This window comes from Panicum virgatum, chromosome 3K (assembly GCF_016808335.1).
Source record: "Panicum virgatum strain AP13 chromosome 3K, P.virgatum_v5, whole genome shotgun sequence".
Classification (NCBI taxonomy): domain Eukaryota; kingdom Viridiplantae; phylum Streptophyta; class Magnoliopsida; order Poales; family Poaceae; genus Panicum; species Panicum virgatum.
This window is the reverse complement of record NC_053138.1, coordinates 19,364,560-19,385,996: the sequence shown is the minus strand read 5'-3', so window position 1 is coordinate 19,385,996 and position 21,437 is coordinate 19,364,560. Positions and strand designations below refer to the sequence as shown.

The 21,437-nt window shown below is 47.0% G+C and overlaps 2 protein-coding genes across 5 annotated transcripts; one reads left to right on the top strand and one right to left on the bottom strand.

Moving 5' to 3' along the window:
• The first annotated feature begins 15,704 nt into the window (after positions 1-15,704).
• On the top strand, positions 15,705-19,404 carry LOC120698147. 4 transcript variants are annotated; one of them, XM_039981667.1, is made up of 7 exons: positions 15,705-16,051; positions 16,202-16,351; positions 16,442-16,700; positions 16,791-17,009; positions 17,612-17,754; positions 18,050-18,121; positions 18,237-18,410. In XM_039981667.1, exons 1-6 carry the CDS (start codon positions 15,809-15,811, stop codon positions 18,116-18,118), a joined length of 1,083 nt encoding a protein of 360 aa, XP_039837601.1. In that variant the 5' UTR covers positions 15,705-15,808; the 3' UTR covers positions 18,119-18,121; positions 18,237-18,410. The 4 variants fall into 4 exon arrangements, with proteins under 4 accessions (XP_039837601.1, XP_039837598.1, XP_039837600.1 ...); XM_039981664.1 differs by lacking the exons at positions 18,050-18,121; positions 18,237-18,410 and adding an exon at positions 18,890-19,404; XM_039981666.1 differs by lacking the exon at positions 18,237-18,410 and having other exon boundaries at positions 18,050-18,201.
• A 959-nt stretch (positions 19,405-20,363) lies between these two features.
• LOC120701296 (CLAVATA3/ESR (CLE)-related protein 10-like) lies at positions 20,364-21,141 on the bottom strand. Its single transcript, XM_039985408.1, has one exon. The coding sequence runs from the start codon at positions 21,086-21,088 to the stop codon at positions 20,741-20,743; it is 348 nt and encodes a 115-aa protein (XP_039841342.1). The 5' UTR covers positions 21,089-21,141; the 3' UTR covers positions 20,364-20,740.
• Positions 21,142-21,437: the final 296 nt, after the last annotated feature.

Genomic DNA, 21,437 nt, shown 5'->3' with positions numbered 1-21,437 from the left:
GGTTGCCCGTCTCGTTGTCGTCACCGCAGCCGGTGGTCTGCATCCCAAGTTCCCCACCGCAGCCCGAGCCGGTCGAGTCCATCCAATAATCCGTACGACGACCGCCATTGTTTTACCTTAAGCTTTGACCTTGAGCTAGCATGTGCTGACGGCATCACGAGATAGCTAGCTCGTCCGTCGTCCTCACTCTGTCAGCGTGCGTGTGTGTGTCCGCTGAAAAAAAGGGCATTCCCGATGATTGTTGATCGTATCTGTCGCTGTCCGTGAGTGTTATCTCTCGCTCGTTCTAGTGCTGCGTCATCGGTGCCCCAGGTGTTCGGATACGGTGTACTGCTGGTAACCTGCTGGTAACTTGTGGGCTCGTGTCGCTCAATTCAGATGTGGATGAGTTGACAATAATGTTCCAGGGCGAGAGGGTACGACCACCGTACTATCGGGCGATGCGCAAGATGGCATGGCATGGCAAAACCCAAGTCATGACGATCGAGCCCGTGGCGTGCGCGCTGCGCAGCAGTATACCGAACGAAGCTTGCGACTGGCGCCGTGGAGCTCGCCGGCGGCGAGCCGGATGGATACTGAGGAGGGGCGCGAATGCGCGATCGGGCCGCGCATCTAGTGCCGAGCGCGCGAGCTATATATGATTATATGGACCTATGGTCGCTGACGCTCCGTAGCATTAATCCTAGCAGGCAGGCAGAACACGTAGGATCGCGCCAAACTGTTGAAACCACAAGGATTCAGACGGCAGAGAGCTCAACGCGCTCCCACGTTTTACCACTACCAGCACCCGCCTCACAAGCTTACCGCCAATACCGCAGCTACTTGTAGGCGTCCACGTCATGCGGGAAGATAGAGGTGAAGACTTCATATAGCCCAGCCCATAGCTTGAGCACACTCGTGGTATATGTAGGAATAGCCCAGGGCCGCCGTACCGGCAAATCCGAAGGCTCTGTGCGAAACTATGAACCGGGGCCCTAGTGCCCAGCGAAATTCGGAAGGCGGAAGTGCAGACGTCACAACTCGCATGTGCCTAGCGAGCGGTGATGGCAGAAGCAAAAACTATCGTGCGGCGGTCTGCGGATTGGATCGAAAGGTAACGACCGAGCGGTACATTCCCTCTTCTGTGATATATTTGGGCCACAATTTGCTTCGTTTGGGCCAAAAGACAACTAAAACAAAACTTACTATATAATTATAGCTAGTATACTCATTATATTTTGGGACCCTGTGCGATCGCACGAGCCGCACGGGCCTAAAAATGGGCCTAGAATAGCCTGTTCTATTGACTTAATAAAAACTTCTTTGAATGTGGATCTCCCTCGACCTTTCCTACTCTCCCTACGCACCTCCTTATGTGGATCTGGTGACCCATATTAAAGTTTGCACGGTTTGCACGGAAAGATTAGTTTGCATCTGACATATTGCCAAACTTCTTTCCCTGTCGATGCAATATAGCGCTCGCTCCAATCTGCGACAGTTTGCCCAATCGCTCTACCAGAGGCTGAAATTTCTCATTCTTCATGCGTCCCTCTGGGTCCGGAGCCCTAAACATTTTGCTTCAAAATCCTCTTGTTCAATATGCAGGATATGTTTAATATCTCCTCCAGCCTGATCTAACACCGAAGCTGAGAACATAATGGAGCACTTCTGTTCGCTCAGCAGTCTGTCCCGGGCCAATCGCAAAATTCTGCAGAATCGACCTGATCCCTGCATCTTCTTCCGTCGTGGCCTTGAAGGAGAGTGAGCTATATCATCCACGAACAAGAGGTGAGATACCGCCGGAGCACGTATGGTTACTTTGCATTTATTCACAATGTTGTCTCTTTTTTTTCTGAAAAACAAATCTACGTATGGTTGAGTATCTAGAAGAGTCACAGTTTTTCTTTCGAAGAAAATTCATCATAAATTTTCTGTGTAACCGAGCTAACGGTAGCTTGTCATTCATTAAGGAGAGATACAGCGATTTTTTTTTGTTTTTCGTATTTATCTCTCTTTGTTAAAGCATCGAGAAAACACAAATTAACATGCATGATTTTTTTTGTGAAATAGACAAATTAACTTAGATATGAATTAATAACAAGACGAATGCTCAAACATCATGTCAAGAAGTAAAAAAATGCTTATATGTTATGACGGAGAGAGTAGTTGATTGTATCTTATAGCATTAGTGTGTGACTTCTGATAAATCTCTCGTAAAAAGGAATCTAGAGACAATAGTTTTATATTTATACTAAGTCAAGAGTTTGAAGATTTTACACAACGTACTCCCCCGCTGGCAGGCCCTGCACAATCCTTCGGTCCACATGGCATCTCAATAGCCTTTTTGTTGGTTGTCTCAGATGACATCGTTCACCTAATCAGCAGCGAATCTAGGTTACAAATTTAGGGGGTTTCATTTTCCTCTTCCTCCTTTCTCTACATCATTCATGGTTTGTTTGCCCCCCCCCCCAGGGTTCACCTTTTTGTTTTTCTACCGAATCCCGCTAACTCCCGGAAACGAAATTTCGGCCGAAATTTCGCCGAATTTCGCTAATTCCGAACGGAAAGAGAATTCAAATTCAAAAAACGAAATTTCGGTGAATTCCGACTGAAATTTCGGTGATTTCGACCGAAATTTCGGTGATTTCGACCGGAAAATGATGTCCGTTGTGATTTTCGTACTGTTTCGGAGGTCAAATGAAAAACTTTTGAATACCAACTTTGTTCAGTTTTTCGAGATCTATAACTTTTGTTTCAGGAACTTTTTCATTTGAGCAATGGTTTGAAATTTATTTAATTATTTCAAAAACTACCAATTAAAAGTCTTGTCATTTCATGTGACAACTTCCATTTTCTCTCTTAGGTCTCAACTAGACTTTTATTATTCTTGTTATTGCGGATATGCCTATTAAATTTCAGGGACATTGGTTGATCCAATTGAAAGTTGTTTTAAAACCAGGGCAAACATGATTTGAATTGGTTATCAATTCATGTGACAGTGTTTGAATTTTTTTTGATTCAATTTATATAGAGAATTCCTAAAATGTAATTTGTATAGAGCGAGGAGGGGTCTGGAGAAATGCCAAGCTGTGTCGGATACTAAAAAGCTATAAATTCTACCTCATTAGACTACAAATAACCTTGTTTTTCAACTAAAATGCAATTTTAGCCTAGCAAATGATCTTAGATTTGAGTGTGTTCTAGTCCTATTTGCTCAGAAGAACACCTAGTTTTTTATCATATTTTTTCGAATTTTTTATAAATATTTTTGAATTTTTAAATTTGAAAACGAAAAATAGCGAAAAATACCGGAATTTCACTTCCCGGTAACTAGCGAAAACGAAAAAAATACCGAAATTTCGGCGAAATTCGACCGAAAAGTTGAACCCTGCCCCCACCCCACACACACAATAATAGAAAAAATTCAGAGGTGGAGGGAAAGAAATATAAACATAGATGGCACTGATTCTTGTCATCGAGTTTTTCAATAGATGAGATTTTTTTCTGTAGCTCATGATCCTTACGAAGAGTAAATGTAGTTATCTTTACAGAGGTTCTAATGTCTTCAGGCACAGCTGTGAAAAGTCCTTTCCAAATTCATACCGTCAGTCCTCATCAGAATTTACATCTAGCTTCAAAATTAGGGCCACAAATCTTGGCCACGAGGCCAGTTTGACTGCCTTGCCAACTTAGGCTGTGTCAACACGTTGGGCCGGTCCATCCACATAACGGCCCAGTTCACCAGTCTTCTCAGAGGCTTAAGCACTCGCTCTAGCACCGCCATGGCGCTCCCTCTCTCTTGCCAAAATTTGTAGTTCAAATCCTGCCGTTCTTTCACAGGAAGCAAAAGCAACTACCATCTCCAAGCCTTCTTCATTTCTGTATAAACACGCAGGCGAACTGATCTCCCAAATCTCTAGAGCAATTCCCAAATCGCTCCCCCGAAACACCTACCTCCACTGCACCGAGAGAGCGCCACCTGCGCGAGAAACATCATGGCGGGGAAGTGGGGAGTGCGCATGGCGTGGAGGAAGCTAACGGGCATGAACTCCCTCTAGAAGCTGCAGGCGCTGCTGGACCAGCACCACGAGAAGAGGACCTTGGAGATCGATGCAGGTGGAGGCACTCTTCAAACTTCTAGTCCTCACCACCAAAAGTAGGAGAAGGGTTGGAAGGTGACTAGGATGCGGCGCCTCGACGCCTTCAATTCGCCAACGTCGAGAACATGATCGGAGCATCCGCAGCGCTCCTCGACAAGGCCATCGCGTACATGGAGATGGAGGCAGCGGCAGCACAACAGGCCATCCGCAATGAGGGGCTCTCCAACGACCCGAACCTCTCCTAAACCGAGGACTCCGTCGACATCGTGCTCTCCACGCGCGGCCTCACTACCGACGACACCGTCAAGGCCGTGGAGTCAGCATACCTCGACCCCTCCAACGACGTCGTCTCCACACGCCGCTTCGCCTCTGACGACATCGACTCCTCCACCCACGGCCTCGCCCTCGATGAGTTTGGCGCTGCTAGCCGCGACCCAGTCCCCACCGACCCCCTCCTCTTCGCCCACGATGCCGAGCCGGTTGTGCGCTACCACTGCTAGCGATATCACCCATGACGAGTGCATCACCACCACCAATGCCTTGTCCCCAACAACGACATGGTGATTGACCCCATCAACACATTGAGCTCGTTCACGATAACTGCGTCCACTCCACTGATGACTTCCTCAAGTTCTCCTCCGCCCATTGCCTCGCCGAAGCAATACTCTAGGCGTGAACAGGGTAGATAAATGGCTACCCGTGCATCTCTTCACATCGCCCACTTTGTGCTCAACACTGGGACTCCAGGGGTCATTGTAAGATCTCGCCGCCGCTGTGCTCACGGAGCGCGGTGCACAAGTTACTGCTTGGATATCTCTGCACTGTGAGGCAGGTGGCTGTGGAGACGGTGCTAGACGCCGGTGTCTCCAGAAGAGATTTCACCATTTTCAATATAGTTGAGCTTCAATTTGGTGTTGAATTTTGCTTTTGGGCATCTAGGAGTACGTGGTATGGACAAGTGCATGTAGCCGACTTGCTTGTTTCATTTTGTTATCACTAGTACTATATGTTGTGTCCGTAACATGCTGAATTACATAAATCTCTGCATTATTCTAATCATGTCTATTGCCATTTGTTTGGAACTGTTACTGAAGCCTTGATCAAAGTCCGAAACTCTTCAGAAAATTCTAATGTTTCGTCAATGAGAAACAGAAAAAAATGATCAACTTTATTGCTGAACAAATTTTCTGGTATGCATATGTTTAGTAATTAAAATTAGCATGTTGAGAAATCGGTGCTCCTAACTTGACACCGACTTCCGAGAAGCGGTACCAAAGTAATGTGATATCACTTCTTCTGCGTACCTTATATTGACAACTTCACCTAGACACCAGTATGAGAGACCAACTCTATACGATGACTCAACTATTTATTCATCATAACTTAATATAACATAAGACTCTTACACTCTTTATGTGGCTACCCTACTATGGCACTACTATACTATATGGCAACCTTGTCATCTCCTACTTTACCTCTTATGCATGGTATGATAAGAGGGGAGGGGGGCACACCTATTTATAGGCCCCCATGGATCATAGTTTTGCTATATGTCCATCTTCTAAACACTTCTCTAAAAATATCTAACTCTAGAATTTTTCTCATCTTATCTAACCATATAAATATTTAGTTTCTAGAGTATTCCATATTTCACCATAAAGCATGACAACCATAGTTCATGCATACTCTCTAATCTTCTTGAAGCTTCTCACAAGTATGCATTGCTATTTTCAAGACAACCCAATTAGAAAGTAAGTCGAAACGTATGGTTGGTCAGGTTTCAGAACTTAGGATTTCTAGAAAGTTGTGTATGCACGAAAACCTGAAATTTCATACCTTCAGATTCGTAGACAACCTGAAATTTCTTGTGCATAAAAAGTTCATATGATACAAAGTATTTCTAGGGATTAATTACTCATTTTTTCGGGATTTTTGCTTTGCAAGTCGTGAAGGCAGGAACAGACTTCCTATTTTCTGGATAATGTATCCAAGCCCTCGATTACAACTTGAAGATTAATGTTCTTCTAAAAAATGATGTGGGCTATGGGGTAATGTTCTTATACTACTATGGCTCTGCATTTTTCATCTAGAAAAACACCTGCAATCTTTTCTTTGCGAAAAGCACATCTGTTGTCATGTAGATTATGACTTACTTTGAAATCATAGTGTGTTATGAGCTTTGAAGGGTTATAGGTAGCACGGCATTTGAGGAGTTCTTGGTGATAGCCCTGGATCTTCAGGATGTACATTTTTGTTTGGATCCATCCGAACAAAAACCACATAACCAAAATTGAGCTTGACCATGTGGTTCTGTAGTCACGGCTCACAAGGATGCAAAATTGAGCTTGTCAAACTACCGGAGTATTCTAATAAGGACAGACAGGCGAAAAGACCAACATTAATGACAAACTAATAAATAAGGCATAAGATGCAAATGAGAAATGATTACAGAATTTACATTATCGAATGGAAAATAACCTTTTTGAGGAATGTATCGTCTACAGCTCTAGAAAATTGAATGGCATCGGCTGCAAGGCCCCTGAACATCTAGCTTTATAGCCGATGGAACTTTCAAATCTATGTATCTGTCGATTGCCATGATCCCTCTATTGGCTTCCAAGATCATCTCATTATTTAGAGGGAAGCAATCGCCGGGTTTGTGGTCAGAAATTATGGAACACCTACCAGTATTTTCTTCATCATTCTCATCAAATACACAGTACATGGTAACAGACTCTAGGTTTGTTGCACTCTCGAGAATATGACATGTTAGCTCAATCATACTCCTTGCAGAGCAGAAGCCAAGGATAATCAAATCCTTGAGGCTGCTGCGATGCTTGTACTCAGACATCTGCCTCATGTGTGTTGTTTCCAAAAACTGGATCAAAATTCATCTCAGACTGATATACCTGCATAGAATCAAAACTAATGTCACTTAAAAAATTGGTTACACCACCACAGATGCTACATATCTATATCTATAGTAAAGTGGTGACTTGCACCCAAGATAAAAGCCTCTAAAACAGGGGAAGCATCAAGAAAAGAAACCAAAGACAAAAAAACCATATCCTTCAGAAAGACCTCCACCAAAACAAATTTGTAAGTGCTTTAGGTGGACGAACTTAGAAGCTACCATTGGTGTAGTAACCATCTGCAAAAAAGAAGTATCTTGTATGAAATACAACTCAGAAAATGAGTGAATGACTACTGATAAAAGTCATCACTCTGGCAACTAACGATACAGTTCCAGATTATACCTCGCTATCTCAAAATAACGAAAGAGTTTCGAGATTTGGCACAATGTATGGAAGCTTGGTAATAGCGTAACACAGAAAATTGGTCTCATCCGAACATTGCATATTTAGGCTCGCACGTTCAATGGTTGTCCCAATGAGAGTTGTACTAGGTTACCTTCAAAGTTGATGGTAGAGAGATTTGGTGCTCTGCTCTCTATTATTTGCAGCATACTGCATTCAGACACAGTCAAGCAGCTGAATTGCTCCAGCATGCATGGTATCTTCAAGCAGATTATCTCATTGCAAGATGCAAGTTCCAACTGCATCAAAGCCGGAGAATTGGGGGAAGGCATGCAAACTCATCCCCCATGGCACAAATGTCATGCAAATGCAGTTTTGTTAGGCTTCTCATTTCTAAAGCAACCAATGCCACCCGTGGAATGGAAGGCACAGTGGGTGAGGTGAAGTTGACGAATCGAGCTTCCATTCCCACCAAACAAAAGTGAGCACGGGAAGCTGTACCCTTCCTTAAATTTCGGAGGTCGCATAAGGGTGACATTTTCAAATCCTGGTGTGATACCATTCTAAAGCCAGTCGTTGAGATAACAAGGGTTGAGATCATGATAATCAGATATGTCAAGCTTGAGTGTTGTCATGCCATTTCCTGAGTGTTTTGTTTTTTCAAAATCTGGTCAACTATACTAGTGAACGGCCTTGTTATATCACCATTTGCAAACGTTAAGCCCAAAGTTTCCCTAGTGAGGATGAGGTTGGGATGTTGTAACCATGCATTTTGAAATGTGTGGGATACACAAGCAACACGGGCAAAATCTCGCATTGGTATTAGGGAATGTACATGACACCAGATGTCCATGTCCTGCACAAGCATGTAATTGTGCATGCTTGCATGAACAAACCTGCTTTACAGATGGCACTCGTCACAGATGAGAGGTGACACATAGGACCATTGTAACAAGGATTACCACGAAAGACCAACCCATTTTATGACTGATTAAAATATCAGTGTGAAGATACGAGATGGATCTTCTCTTTACTGATCTAAAGAAGATCTCTCTTCTGTATAGCAGGATTATATTGGTAATTTTGTATGGGTTAATGGATTGCACTATTTACCCAAGCAATCATAAATGGAAAGATGTCTTATCGTACACCCACGGACCATGCAGCTAGCTCAACATGGCAAACGGAGCACATAAATGCAAAAACAATTATTCTAAAGTAGATTTTGAGCTTCTCATTGTTTTGCGTTTAACGAACTAGGCATTACAAAATTGCATTTGTTTTAAGCTTCATCCATATGATTCAAAAAGGCATGGGCTAGAACCACCAGGGCTAATACTTTGAAAGGAAAAAGCTAGACATCAGAAACCAGCTATTTATCATGTGAGACAGGAATTACAAAGCAGAGTGATGGCAGGATGAAATTTGGCTGTCTAATTTCTTTTTATTTTTTTTCAAGGCAGTATATATCTTTTAGAAGTCTTCTACTCCTCCTGCTCTTAACTATGACGTGTAGGACAACAAATTTAGTTGGGGTTATCTATATCACACTCGAGTATTTTTTTCAGCCTCCTACACTCAGAATTTTTTACACCGTTGGATCAGCATCCAAAGGTTGTCCATCATCTTCTACCTCCAGCCAAAAAGCTTCCGCAACTTCTGCTCCTCCCCGCCACCGCCCAGACGGTCCGCCTCCCCGCCACGGCGCGGTAGGGTCTCGCTGGAGCTCCGCGCCGCCGCCACGGCGCGGAGCTCCGGCGAGACCCTACCGCGCCCGCGGCGACCTCCTTCTACCCCTCCCGCCGCCGCTCCCGCCGCCGCCACCATGGCCGTCGTCGCCCCTGCCCCGGCCTGGCCCAACCGTCCTCCTCCACCGCCCGCCTGGCGGTGCCCCCGCCGCCGGCCTCACCGCCCCGGCGCCCGCAACCTCCGCCGGGCCGGCGTGCCTCCCCTGACCTTTCCTCTAGGTTCGGCAATGGAGAACCCCGCCGGACCCCACCCCCAACCCTGAACCCGAAGCCCCCGGCTCCGAAGCTCGACGGAGATGGAGAAGAAGGCGATGGCCATGGTCGTCGTCGCCCCCGCCCCAGCCTGGCCCAACCGGCCTCCTCCACCGCCCGCCCGGCGGCGCCCCCGCCGCCGACCTCGCCGCCCCGGCGCCCGCAACCTCCGCCGGGCCGGCCTGCCTCCCCTGACCTTTCCTCTAGGTCCGACAATGGAGAATCCCGCTGGACCCCGCCCCCAACCCCGAACCCGAAGCCCCCCCGGCTCCAAAGCTCGATGGAGATGGAGAAGAAGGCGATGAGGAAGAAGAAGCAAAAAAATCGAGTGTGAGTGAGGGAGAAAATACCCAGGTAGAATATAGCTTTCCCGATTTAGTTAACTGGAACTAGATTAGTAGTCCTGAACATCATATCTTAAAGAGTCAAGGTAGTGCTATATATGGTTGCCAATTGTCTGTAGCTAGTGATGTTTTACTTGTACGTATACAACACCTCTGGGAGGTTCGGTTCCAAAAATCTTATTCTTTTCCTACGCTGAGAGTTATCCTTCCTTGTTTTAGACATTGCCATCGACCCATCTGCAAAACACCACACATGATCAGTAGTTGTCACAGCCGTCACTCCGTAGTATCCTATTAATAATACAGATACTAACTCAAGACAATTTTTCTCACAAAATAAAGAACTCAAAGAAGAAAAGATATTCGCGTTAAAAAAAAAGAGATTCAACCAAGAACATGAGCACACATGGAACGGGATCGGACTTTGTGGCGCCGCCGCGGCTCCTGCTGTTTGTCTACTCATGAGTCGCTTCTAGAGGTGGTAATGGGTTATGGCCCTAGTGGCCTCTTTTACAACCCAACATGATCTTTAAATATTTTAAGTCAAAATTGTATAGAATTAGAGCCTGACTCTTTTAAGACCCGATTTTTAGATTCTCTAAGCCAAATTTCAAAGCTCTTTACCATTCTATACTCACTTCAGCTCCAGCATGCCCATGATGCCCTACCGCCACGGCACCTTGTCCTGTCGAAAACTCAGGGGTAAGGGCCGGTTGGGGACATTCAGGCTATGTTTTTCTTGCGCTCGATATGCCTTTGCCTCTCCCCGTAAACGCCAACACGAGGGCCGGGCCGGGCAGGCGGGAGGGCTCTTCTCAGCGTTTTTTCTATTTTTATATTTTTTTAAAACATTTTTTACAGAAATATATTTTTAGTTTCACAATTTACAGTTCTATACCCCTACCGCCCGGCAGGGGGGCGGCAGGGGGCCTACCGCCCGTAGACGAGCGGTAGGCCCCCTGCCGCCCCCCTGCCGGGCGGTAGGGACCTATATGTAATTAAAATTTGAGTTCTATCGCATGGAGGCCCCTACCGCCCGGTGGAGGGGCGGCAGGCAGGCCGACCGCCCGGCAGGGGGGCGGCAAGCTCCCCCCAATATAAAAGCTGAGGTCCCCCCCCACACCTGCATTTGCAGCAAACAACATCTATAGAGGGAAAAATGAGAGACGTGGGGTGAGGGAGGGAGTTGCAACAGCGAAGCCCTGCCGGATTTTAGATCCGAACCGCAGGTAACCAATATTTCTCAACTTTGTCATTCTAAATTTTTTGTATTTTTAATTCTGTGATTAGTGTTTTTTATAATTGTAACCGCTTAGAGTTCGGATTAGTGGTTATAATTGAAGCCGTACCATGGTTTTAGAAACTAGTTTAATTAAAATTAAGTCTTTGAATGACCAGATATGTCGAGCAAGGTGGCGTTTCAAGTTTATTACGGTGATTTCTATAGAATTGCTCGTGATACCTATGGAGTAAATCTATCAGCATTGGAACGAAGACAGTGCAGTCTAGATAAACCCCTAGAGAGGAGTTTTGGTTCCATACGCAAATGGCTTCACGGGAAGTTCAATATGAATCCAAAGACCCATTTGCTTACGGTTCATAACGTGACTTCCTGGGAAACAAATGGGGATTTCTGGGAGTTGACGCTTATAAGTAGTACGGAAGAATGGAAATATTACATGTACGCAGCTCTTCAAAGAGGGTGGCCTCTTGCAATGCTAATTCAGATTCCCCAGAAGGTCGGTGATTTAGGTGAAGAATCAACACACACAACATATGACTGGAATGAAGAGTTGGAAGAGGATAAAGAAGAAGAGAACGTACAAGCTCCAGAACCAGAACCAGAACCACAAGATTTAGCAGATGAAGGCGAGCGGATACCTAGAATTGTGGAGGACATGGAGAAAAAAGACCAGGATGCACAAATAATGGAGCAATGTGGGGACTCATCGGATGATGAGGACGATGAGCGCTTCCCAGTGCTAGGTGAATGGCGTGAAGAGGGTTTTGGGAATCCAGTGGTACAAGATATTAGATGTCCGGAGTTTGAATACTGAGTGAATGAGGTCATACAAGGGGCAAAGTATCGTACCATTGAAGATGTGAAGGATGCTGTGAAGGTCTGGGCTATATCTCTGAGGAAGAAATTCAGAGTGTTGAAGTCTAGCAGCAAAGAATACGATGTGAGGTGTGCAGATAGAGACTGTATATGGCGAGCGCATGCCTACAAGGGGAAGTTCAAAACACACTGAGAATGTGTAATTGTTACACCACATACTTGTAGATTGACAGGTGTTGTGGGACATCACCGTAATATCACATCTACTTTCGTGGCTAAGAAGATGTATGGGGTGATTCTTGACAAAATGGATTACGAGCCTGCATTGATAATTAGGGACATTAAACATAATTTTCAGTATGTGATAAGCTATGCAAAGGCTTGGCGGGCTAAACAAAAAATGTTTGAGATGCGGTTTGGCACTTATGAGGCTTCATATGACAACCTACCTCGTATGCTTGAAGTAATTGTGTATAGAAATCTTAGAAGTGCTTTTGATACATACAGTGTACCGAGCTTGTCAGGGGGGCCAAGCATTTTGCTGTGAGCTTTCTTCTGCATTGGTGCATGTGTGAGGGCCTTCATTTACTCTCTTCATGTTCTGTGTATTGACGGCACTTTCCTAACAGGGAAATATAAGAGAACAATATTGACGGCGATCGGAATTGATTGCAACAAACAGATAGTTCCCATCTCCTTTGCCTTTGTTGAGAATGAGAATACAGAAAGCTGGTACTGGTTTCTTGAACGTCTGAAGAATCACGTTGTTGCTGGAAGGCCTAATGTTTGCCTTATCAGTGATAGGCATGCAGGTCTCCTTGCAGCCATAAGTCAGCTCCAAGAAGGTAGTCCATTTTCACCTCCTATATGGCCAGATGTTGTCAGTAGGTGGTGTGTGAGGCATATGGCTGCTAATTTTTATGAGAGGTTCAAGAATAAGGATCTGATGAATTTGTTCAAGCGATTGTGCACTCAAAATCAGCAGAGGAAGTTCGATGCTTTGTGGGAAATAATTGATGACATGAGCGCCGAATTGCTTAAGAGCCAGACCTCATCGTCCAGCAGGAGACGTTCTACAGATTCATTAGTTCGAGCTGGTAAACCATTTACACAGTGGATTGATGGTGCACCTAAAGAGAAGTGGTCATTTCTGTATGACACAGATGGGAGGCGTTACGGGATCGAGACGACCAACCATGCTGAGTGTTACAATATGGTAATGCGTCGTGTTCGTGGATTTCCTCTTGTTGGCATTGTTGAGTTCATCATGTATGGATGTGTAAGGTATTTTAGGGAGCGGTACGTATCAGCCGCTTCCTTACTTCATGATTCAGGAGTGCGTTTTTGCGGAAGGGTCAATAAGTACATGTAAAAAAGATGGAAAAGGCTCGATTTCACTCAGTTATATCGATGGGCACAAAAGAGCAAAGGTTTGAGGTATCATGCAGGAACAGGACCGGACAGGGTGTCCGCAGACAAAGAGTAGTTCAAGAAATTTTGATAACCATTGACGGGAGGGTGTTCTGCAGATGCCAGAAGCCAAAGGTGCATCACTTTACCATGCTTCCATATCATCGCGGCTTGTTCTGTATCTGGGTTAGATGCTGCGTCATATGTTTCTCACTATTTCACAAAGAAAGCCGCTGCACAGACTTGGTGTCATGAGATATACGACATCGGTATTCTAGGACCATTCACACAACAAAATTCACATCCAATGCTCATCCTAGATCCAGCTATGAAGAGGGGCATAGGCCGACGGCAGACGCGTCGTATCCAGAACGGAATGGACAAGTCCGAGGTTGGAAAGAAGAAAAAATATTGCAACTTGTGTGGAGCAGACGGTTACACTTACAAGAAGTGCCCACAGCTTTCAGTACCCACTGCTGCTGCCGAGGCTGGACCTTCCGGGAATCCGACGGATGGATCGGCTCCACCTACAAGAATTCGCCGCATCTAGCTGTGCGCGCAACAGCTTGCAATGTATTTGTGTGTATGAAACTAAGTATATTATGTATATACTATGTCTAGATGTCTTGTTTAATTAGTTGGCAGTGCGTATTTCTCTCAAATTTGGTTGTAACGAATGAAACCTTCAATGTAATATGTTATGTGGTATTTTGTTTAACATTCTATTTATATTTCGTTCATTGTATCTTATGTGGTATTGTATCATAGAGCCACACGAGGTTCAAGATTCACAAATAAATATAATCATTGCAATCAAACATAGCAAACATATAAGTATTGCAATTAAAGGTACAGGAGGTATGCCGTCCCGTCACAATTTACATCACAATCTAAAACCGATTAACATCATATGTTATAAATCATGTCATGAAATCATCTGGGTCATCATCCCAGTTGGCAGATGGTGGTGCTGCAGGTGGTGTAGCGTGACTTGACGAACCTCTCGACTTTACTTTTCTCTCTTTTTTGGTTCTAGGTTCATGTACAGGGGGACAAACATCATGTGTTGGAGGCCATGGTTTTGGGGGCATGAAGTCATCCATATCGTCATCCCCGTTAACACAAGTTGGTGCTTGGGGTGGTGCAGCATGACTTGACGAACCTCCGGTCATCTGTTCTTGCGGAGGCCAAGAACTATCACCCGAAGATCTTCTCCACCTCCTTCGTCTGTTTGCGGCATAAGTCCACCGAAGATACATACCGATTTACGGAAATTTGGCATCGATTTGTTAATCAATTCCGTGTCCTCGGGGTAATCCTAATATATAATTACACAATAATTTTACTATTTCATAAATATGGATTACAAATGACGGACGGAATTAGAACTGAATATGAGTTACCTTAATGTGCATCTCATACACCTCTGACCACATCCATATCTTACAAGTATTTTGTAAGAATCCAATAATATTAGGATGATTCGCTAGTTCACATACCCTCGTGTATATCTTCCGACGTTCTAGTAGGTGTTCCTTTACATCTTGCGTTGTAATATCTCGAAATAATGTGAAATCTTTAAACTCAACTAATTTTGACAACACCATCTCTATCGTACCATCCGCTAATACATCCAACTTCTTATTGATTACAAGATGTGTCATGATCTCAAGTATTATACTAGATTTTTCTTCGGTCCATGAAAATCCTCCAAAATTGAAGGCAGCCATTGCCTTATGCTGTAATATTTAGAAACAAGTTTAATACTATATTTCACTATCCAAAACTTAATTCTATTTTAATTTATAATTAATTTAGAAACAAATCTGTAATAAACTGAAATTTTAATATTGAAATGAAATTTTAATATTATAGCATTAATTAAATTAAATTGCTTTAAAATATTAATGGATTCATACGTAACTTATATGCAGATCATAAGTGCGGAATCCGGCAGGACTTCGCTGTTGCAACTCCCTCCCTCACACCACGTCTCTCTTTTTTCCCTCTATAAATGTTGTTTGCTGCAAATGCAGGTGTTGGGGACCTCAGCTTTTATATTGGGGGGAGCCTGCCGCCCCCCTGTCGGGCGGTCGGCCTACCTGCCGCCCCTCCACCGGGCGGTAGGGGGGCGGCAGGGGTCTCCACGTGATAGAACTCAAATTTTAATTATATATAAGTCACTACTGCTCGGCAGGGGGCTACCGCCCGTTTTTAAAAAATAAAAAATAGAAAAAAAAAAACGCATCTTCTCAATCGGAACCAGGTAGTTCGAGCCGGCCGGCGGGGAAGAGAGGACATTGCTATGCCTAGAACAAACTGGGCCTCCCGTGAAATTTTCGAGCCGGAAAATTAAACGAGCACGGCCAAGGCCCATCCGACCGAGAGTCCGAGACACCATCCGTTGCGGCGGCGCGCTCGTCTCGTCTCCACTCCACGCCAGACGATCCACGGCGGCCATCAGCGCCTCCCAGCCACCCGCCGCCTCCGCGTGTCGCCCCATCCAGCCATCAGTTCGGACCCCCCCCCCCCCCCCCCCGCCCCGCCTGCAAATCCAGCGCGCTGTAACCAACCGCCGGGGCCCGCCCCGAGACTCGACTCCCCGCAGCCGCAGGCTTCGGAAACGAGAGCAGCAGCAGCAGCAGCAGCAGCACCAGCAATGGCAGCCGCAGCCGTGGCCTCCAGCTCCACCCCGCGGCCGCTCCGCCTGGCGCCGCGCTGGGCTCTCGGCGGCGCGCCCGACCATGCCAACGCCCCGACGCTCCGCTCCCGCAGGCCGCGGCTCGCCATGTCGGCCGCGGCCGGGGCGGAGGCCGGCGGCTCCGAGCGGTTCTACTTCAACTTCACCGGCTTCCCCTTCCCGCTCGGGCCCTTCCTCAACCGCCGCACCATCCGCACCGAGGTAACCTCTCCTCTCTCTCTCGCCCGCAGGCAGCCTCGCCATTTTTTTGCTCCGTCCTCCGTCACGACGACCGGAGACGCCGCCGGAGAAAGTCCCCTCACGATCTAGCATCTCCCTTGGTTGGTGCGCGCCGGCCGTTGGACGGGTCAGGCGGTGAAGGGCAGCATATGGCTGTTCGAGCAGGAGCAGGCGCTGGGCTTCAGCAGCGTCTCCACCAACATCCGCATGACCGTCATCAGGCTCAAGTCCGGCGGGCTCTGGGTGCACGCGCCCATCGCGCCTACCAAGGAGTGCATTCAGGTACGCACGCTACCTACCTGCTGCCCGGCGCGGTGAGTTCCCCCCTCCCCTGGTAGGTACGCCGCTAACGTGGCCGCGATTGGGTTGCAGCTGCTCAAGGAGCTGGACGCGCCGGTGGAGCACATCGTGCTGCCGACCTTCGCGTACGAGCACAAGATCTTCGTCGGGCCCTTCTCCAGGAAGTTCCCCAGGGCGCGGATATGGGTGGCGCCCAGGCAGTGGAGCTGGCCGATCAACCTGCCGCTCGAGTTCTTCGGCATCTTCCGGGCCAAGCCCCTCGAGGACGAGGACGACACCACCCCATGGGCCACCGAGATCGAGCAGAAGGTGCTCAGCTCGCCGGAAGTTGGTATTCACCCTGCAGATGTTCAGCATTGTTTTCGTTCAATGCTGTATGCATTTCTGTCTGAAAGTCTGAATATTGTATCGATGCTTTCAGGGATTGGGCCATACGTGGAGGTGGCGTTCTACCATAAGCCTTCAAAGACATTGCTGGTGACGGATGCTGTCATCTTTGTTCCGCGGCAGCCTCCCGAGTGTATCAGCAAAGAATCTTTGTTAGCTTCAGCCAAGAACGGATTGGCAGTGAAGTTATTGAGCAAAGGAAAAGAGGTTCCAGATGAACCAGTTGTGGACAATGCACTGAACCGTCAGAAAGGTAACTAGGACAGTCAAACCTTACTTTGCAGTTGTGGGTTTGTCACTACATTGATACACAAGAAAACAAGACAGATGAAATTAGTGAAACATAATTCTCATATTTTAACCAAAAGTAGTCTAGTAGTATCACGTCCCTTTTGAGACTATTGTAGCTTTCAACGTACTAGGAAAAGATGCATGCCCATGTTCACATAGTTCAACTAGTTGATCGATATTATAGGAGTAGTTTCAATGTACTAGGAACAGATGCATGTCCATGTTCACATAATTCAACTACTTGATGGATATTATTAAAAGAAATTACCCTGTGGACAGGCCTAATTTGCAATTTATGGTTTTTTATGTCACTGATTAAGAGCTTTACAACAATTTTTTTTTACCTCCCTTGGTAACTTCATTCTCTCTGAAGTTTTGGTGTAACCATGTTCCAGCTGGTTAGACTAGTGGTTATGCAATATTTTCTATGTGTTGATTCAAGATTCTAGACGGCACAAATCAATGTTTTGTGGAAAAAAACAATTCCATAATGGAATGCTGAATAGTAAAAAGTCATGTACCACATCAAACATACTGATACAATCTTTATTCATTATACAACAGGATGGGAAAGGATGGTGCTTCAAATACTGTTTCTTGGCCCCTCAAATCTTCTTGAGCCAAATGCAAGTTTTGCTCAAATGTCACAAAAATTGATCGTCTCGCCAATTGTCAAGACACTCGTTTTCAGCAAAGTTCCAGAGAAGGTAAGTTTCTTGTGGCAATTGGAAATCTAGCATCACACATCGGTTGATACCTTAGTGAGTTACTTGATGCCGCTTTTGTGCTTATTGTTTCTCAACCATTTATCTCCTCACAATACCAGCATTTAATGTTTGCATTTTTGCATCAAATAGGCCATTTGCACCTGAAATATCCCTTGTCCTAGGGATCAGAAACGTGTTCAAGAAAACTAAAAGGATCATAGGCAAATTATGATTTCACTGTCTTTCAGTAGGCCTGCCTATTAACAAATTAGTTGTCAAATCTTCACCTTGTTAGGTGTTACTATGTGCTCACTACTCACTGACACAAACCGTCAGCACTCAGCAGCATTCATCTTTCCAGTAACTGGTAAATCTATAACTTATATCTTATTCGGATTAACTATATTCAGATTTAGTTAACATTTGAAATATAGGCATTCTTTTCCATGTGGTATTCTAATTTACAGAACTGAATGTTCCAGATACTTGTCGAATGACCTCACCCTACCAGTACTCATTCTTTTCAATGTGGTATTCTAATTTACAGAACTGAATGTTCCAGATACTTGTCGAATGACCTCACCCTACCAGTACTCTTTCTGATGTTTCTAAAATTGTACATCAATCCACGCTCAAATTGAGAACACAATCGCATATGATTAGTGGCTTGGTGCGATGGTGCTAGATCACTAAGGGGTTGTTTGGATGCCGACCATAAAAAGCCACGCCACTCAAAAAACTGACCGAACACGTTCGAGTTATTGGCTCGTCCGACCCGGCAGCATTCATGAGTCGCTCGTTCAACTGTCCCTCGGAGACACGGTCGCATGCAGTTGGTGGCGGAGGAATCGCTCGCCTCACTCTGTGGTGAGAATACAGCCTGTGGTAGCGAGAATACAGTGTGCAGGTTCTGTGGCTGCCTAGCATGAATGCTCAACCAAACAACTCCCATGAAAGTGTGGTGATCCACACTCTGCCACACCTGTGGCCTGGCGAAGTGTGGTAGCAAACCAAACACGCCCTAATTCTCCAGCATTTGCACCCAACCCTAGATAAGGCAAAGTCAACACTACAAGCTAGCACTGCATAATAGTAGCCATTCAAGCTAATGAAGGTGACTTGCCTCGATCCACAGGTGAGGGATTGGGTCGACAGGATCGCTGCTGACTGGCCATTCCGACGGATAATCCCTTGCCACTTTTCAGCCCCAATCAACGCAAGCCGATCAGACTTCCTGGCCGCTTTCGGCTTCCTTGATGAGTTGCTCCCTGATCGCCCTGCCGCGGTGTCTGGCCTCTCCCTGCTCTTGGCATCCTTCATGGGGAAGGCGGCCAGCTACTTCCCTCCTGACGACATGAAGACGCTTTCCTCGCTGGACGAGTTCTTGGTTTCGGTTGGTGCTGTCAAGAAGACCGTCTCCGGAAGGAAGAGGTGATGCGGAGAAAGCTGGTGGATTGTGCATAGTTTTGTAAGAAAACATAGTTGCTGCAGCTCATGCTTAAAGCATGGTGTACACTGTCAAATCCGTATGTAGTTAGTGGACAAAAGCTGGTCCATTTTAGGCTATAACATAGGGAAGAGTACATGTATCTTCTTGCCTTCAATAGAAAGCCAGATTTTACTGCATAGTATGAATTTTACCGGACTGTAGCAGAGCGACGTTTTGCCATGTTTGAACACGGGGTGGCGAATTCGGTGCTGCTCATAATTCAGGCTGCAGAATGCACAAGATTGGGGCGCTGTCTACCCACGGGCGATCGGCAAGGAGTTACCTCTTGATCCGAGATCCAACTCTGTTTCAGTTAATGCTGTAGGGGCTGCCGCCATGAGCAGGCGCACGCGGCACGCCAAGGTTTCTTTCACGCGTCAGGGCGTCGAACAGCAAACTCATTATGATTACATGGAATGTTTCAATACACGTATAGAGTACTAAATGAAGTCTATTTACAATTTTTTTACATAAATAGGTTGTAAATCGCGAGACGAATCTAATGAGCCTATTTAATCCATGATTTGCAACAATGGTGCTACAGTAATCATTCGTTAATTATTAATTAATTATAGATTAATTAGTATTATTATATTTGTCTCGCGATTTACAACCCATCTGTAAAAAAAAATTTGTAAATAGACTTCATTTAGTACTTTAAATTAATAAAAAAATTTAAAAAAAAAATTGCGCTTGAACTGTAGTTCGTTATACGACGGCCCGACCGGAAGTCGCGGAGTTTACCACGCCGTGGCCGTGCGCTTTTTACCGCGACCACGAGCACGAAGGCGCGTCGCGTCGCGTCCGCCCGTCGACGCCACGAAATCAATGCTGAGGAAGGCGATGCCGTGGGGCGCCATTAAACCCCTGCGCCCTAGCCTCCTTTTGCAGTCACAGGAAGAACCAGGGGCGCATTAACTGCCCCGAAGGCGTTGCATCGCGGCGGCGATGCCGACGGGTCGGCGACGCCGACGACCACGGGGGAGGAGTAACGCGCGTGACCTCATCTCACCTGTCGCCTCCGGGTTCAGGTAAGCGGCGAAGACGGGCGGCGACCCGGCGAGGGCTGAACAGGAGATGGTCCGCGAGCGAGACGACAAATTCTGCGGGCGTCACCGCGGCGAGGAAAACACTTCCAGTTTTCTGGTGAACAACGGAAGCCAAGAAGGCTACAGCTACAAGGGGACCCCAGCAAGAAACAGAGCAGCGGCAAGAAGTCAAGAATCGGGAGGAGGACGACGAACTAGCCTATACATGGCACACCCATCACCTATATCTATCCAGTAGCAGTATCTCTGTTATTGTCATGCGGGCGCCGGCGTCGATCGGGCCTCCATTGTAAGTCCTTTCCGCCGGGCCGGAAAGCAGGAACAAGAGAGGCCGACGGGCGGCGACCGCATGGCGCTGCCTGCTCCTGTCGCGCCAGGGACTCGGCGTCCAAGACACCACGAACCGACCGCGTCGTCGTCGCTGTGGCGCGGCGCGGCACGCGTCTCGTCAGTTGTGCAGCGGGTTGGGCCCCGTCGGCACGAGCCGCTTGGCGACGCCGTAGCGCACGTCGATCTCCTCCCCGCCGCCGCGTCCGGGCGGCGGGAGCGGCGCCGGCTCGGGCCGGTGGTGGTGGTGGCGGCGATGATGCCCCGCGGACCCGGCGCGGCGCCTGAGGTGCAGGCCGTGGCACCAGGAGGCCGGCGCCGGGCGCGCGCTGCGCGGGTCGCACATGCGGACGAGCAGCCCGTCGGCCGCGGACGGCTCGGGCGGCGGCGGGTGCAGCGCCGCAACGGAGAGGACGAGCAGGGACGCCACGAAGAGGAGGCGAAGGCCCCGGCACCACGACGGCCCCATGGCTGCGGCCGCGCGCGCCTGTCCGATCGGGAGGCCCGCCCGCCCGCCCGCTTCTTGCGGTTCTTGGAGAGGACGGGGACGGGGGGGGGGGGGGGGGGGGGGGGGGCGGTGGGGCGGGGGCGAACAGGGGAGGAGGCCAACTCGACGAGGAGGCGCGAGGGAGAGGAGGGGGATTGGAAATTTGGGAGGGGAGGCGGACGAGGGAGGGACGCGAGGGAAATTAGGAGGGCGGTGGGCTTAAAAGCTGCGGCATGAGGCGCCTGAGAAGCTGCCTAAGTTGCAAAGTTCAAAATTTTATTTTTTTTTATATATGCATGGAGACTTGAATCTAGACGGAATAAAAAACACA

Excerpts from the sequence above, each read along its gene's own strand:
- LOC120698147 (XM_039981664.1), top strand. The coding sequence starts at position 15,809 with ATGGCAGCCGCAGCCGTGGCCTCCAGCTCCACCCCGCGGCCGCTCCGC. Across the intron at positions 16,052-16,201 it reads GCCGCACCATCCGCACCGAG|GCGGTGAAGGGCAGCATATG; the intron begins GTAACCTCTCCT and ends TGGACGGGTCAG. Across the intron at positions 16,701-16,790 it reads GCTCAGCTCGCCGGAAGTTG|GGATTGGGCCATACGTGGAG; the intron begins GTATTCACCCTG and ends CGATGCTTTCAG.
- LOC120701296 (XM_039985408.1), bottom strand. The coding sequence starts at position 21,088 with ATGGGGCCGTCGTGGTGCCGGGGCCTTCGCCTCCTCTTCGTGGCGTCC.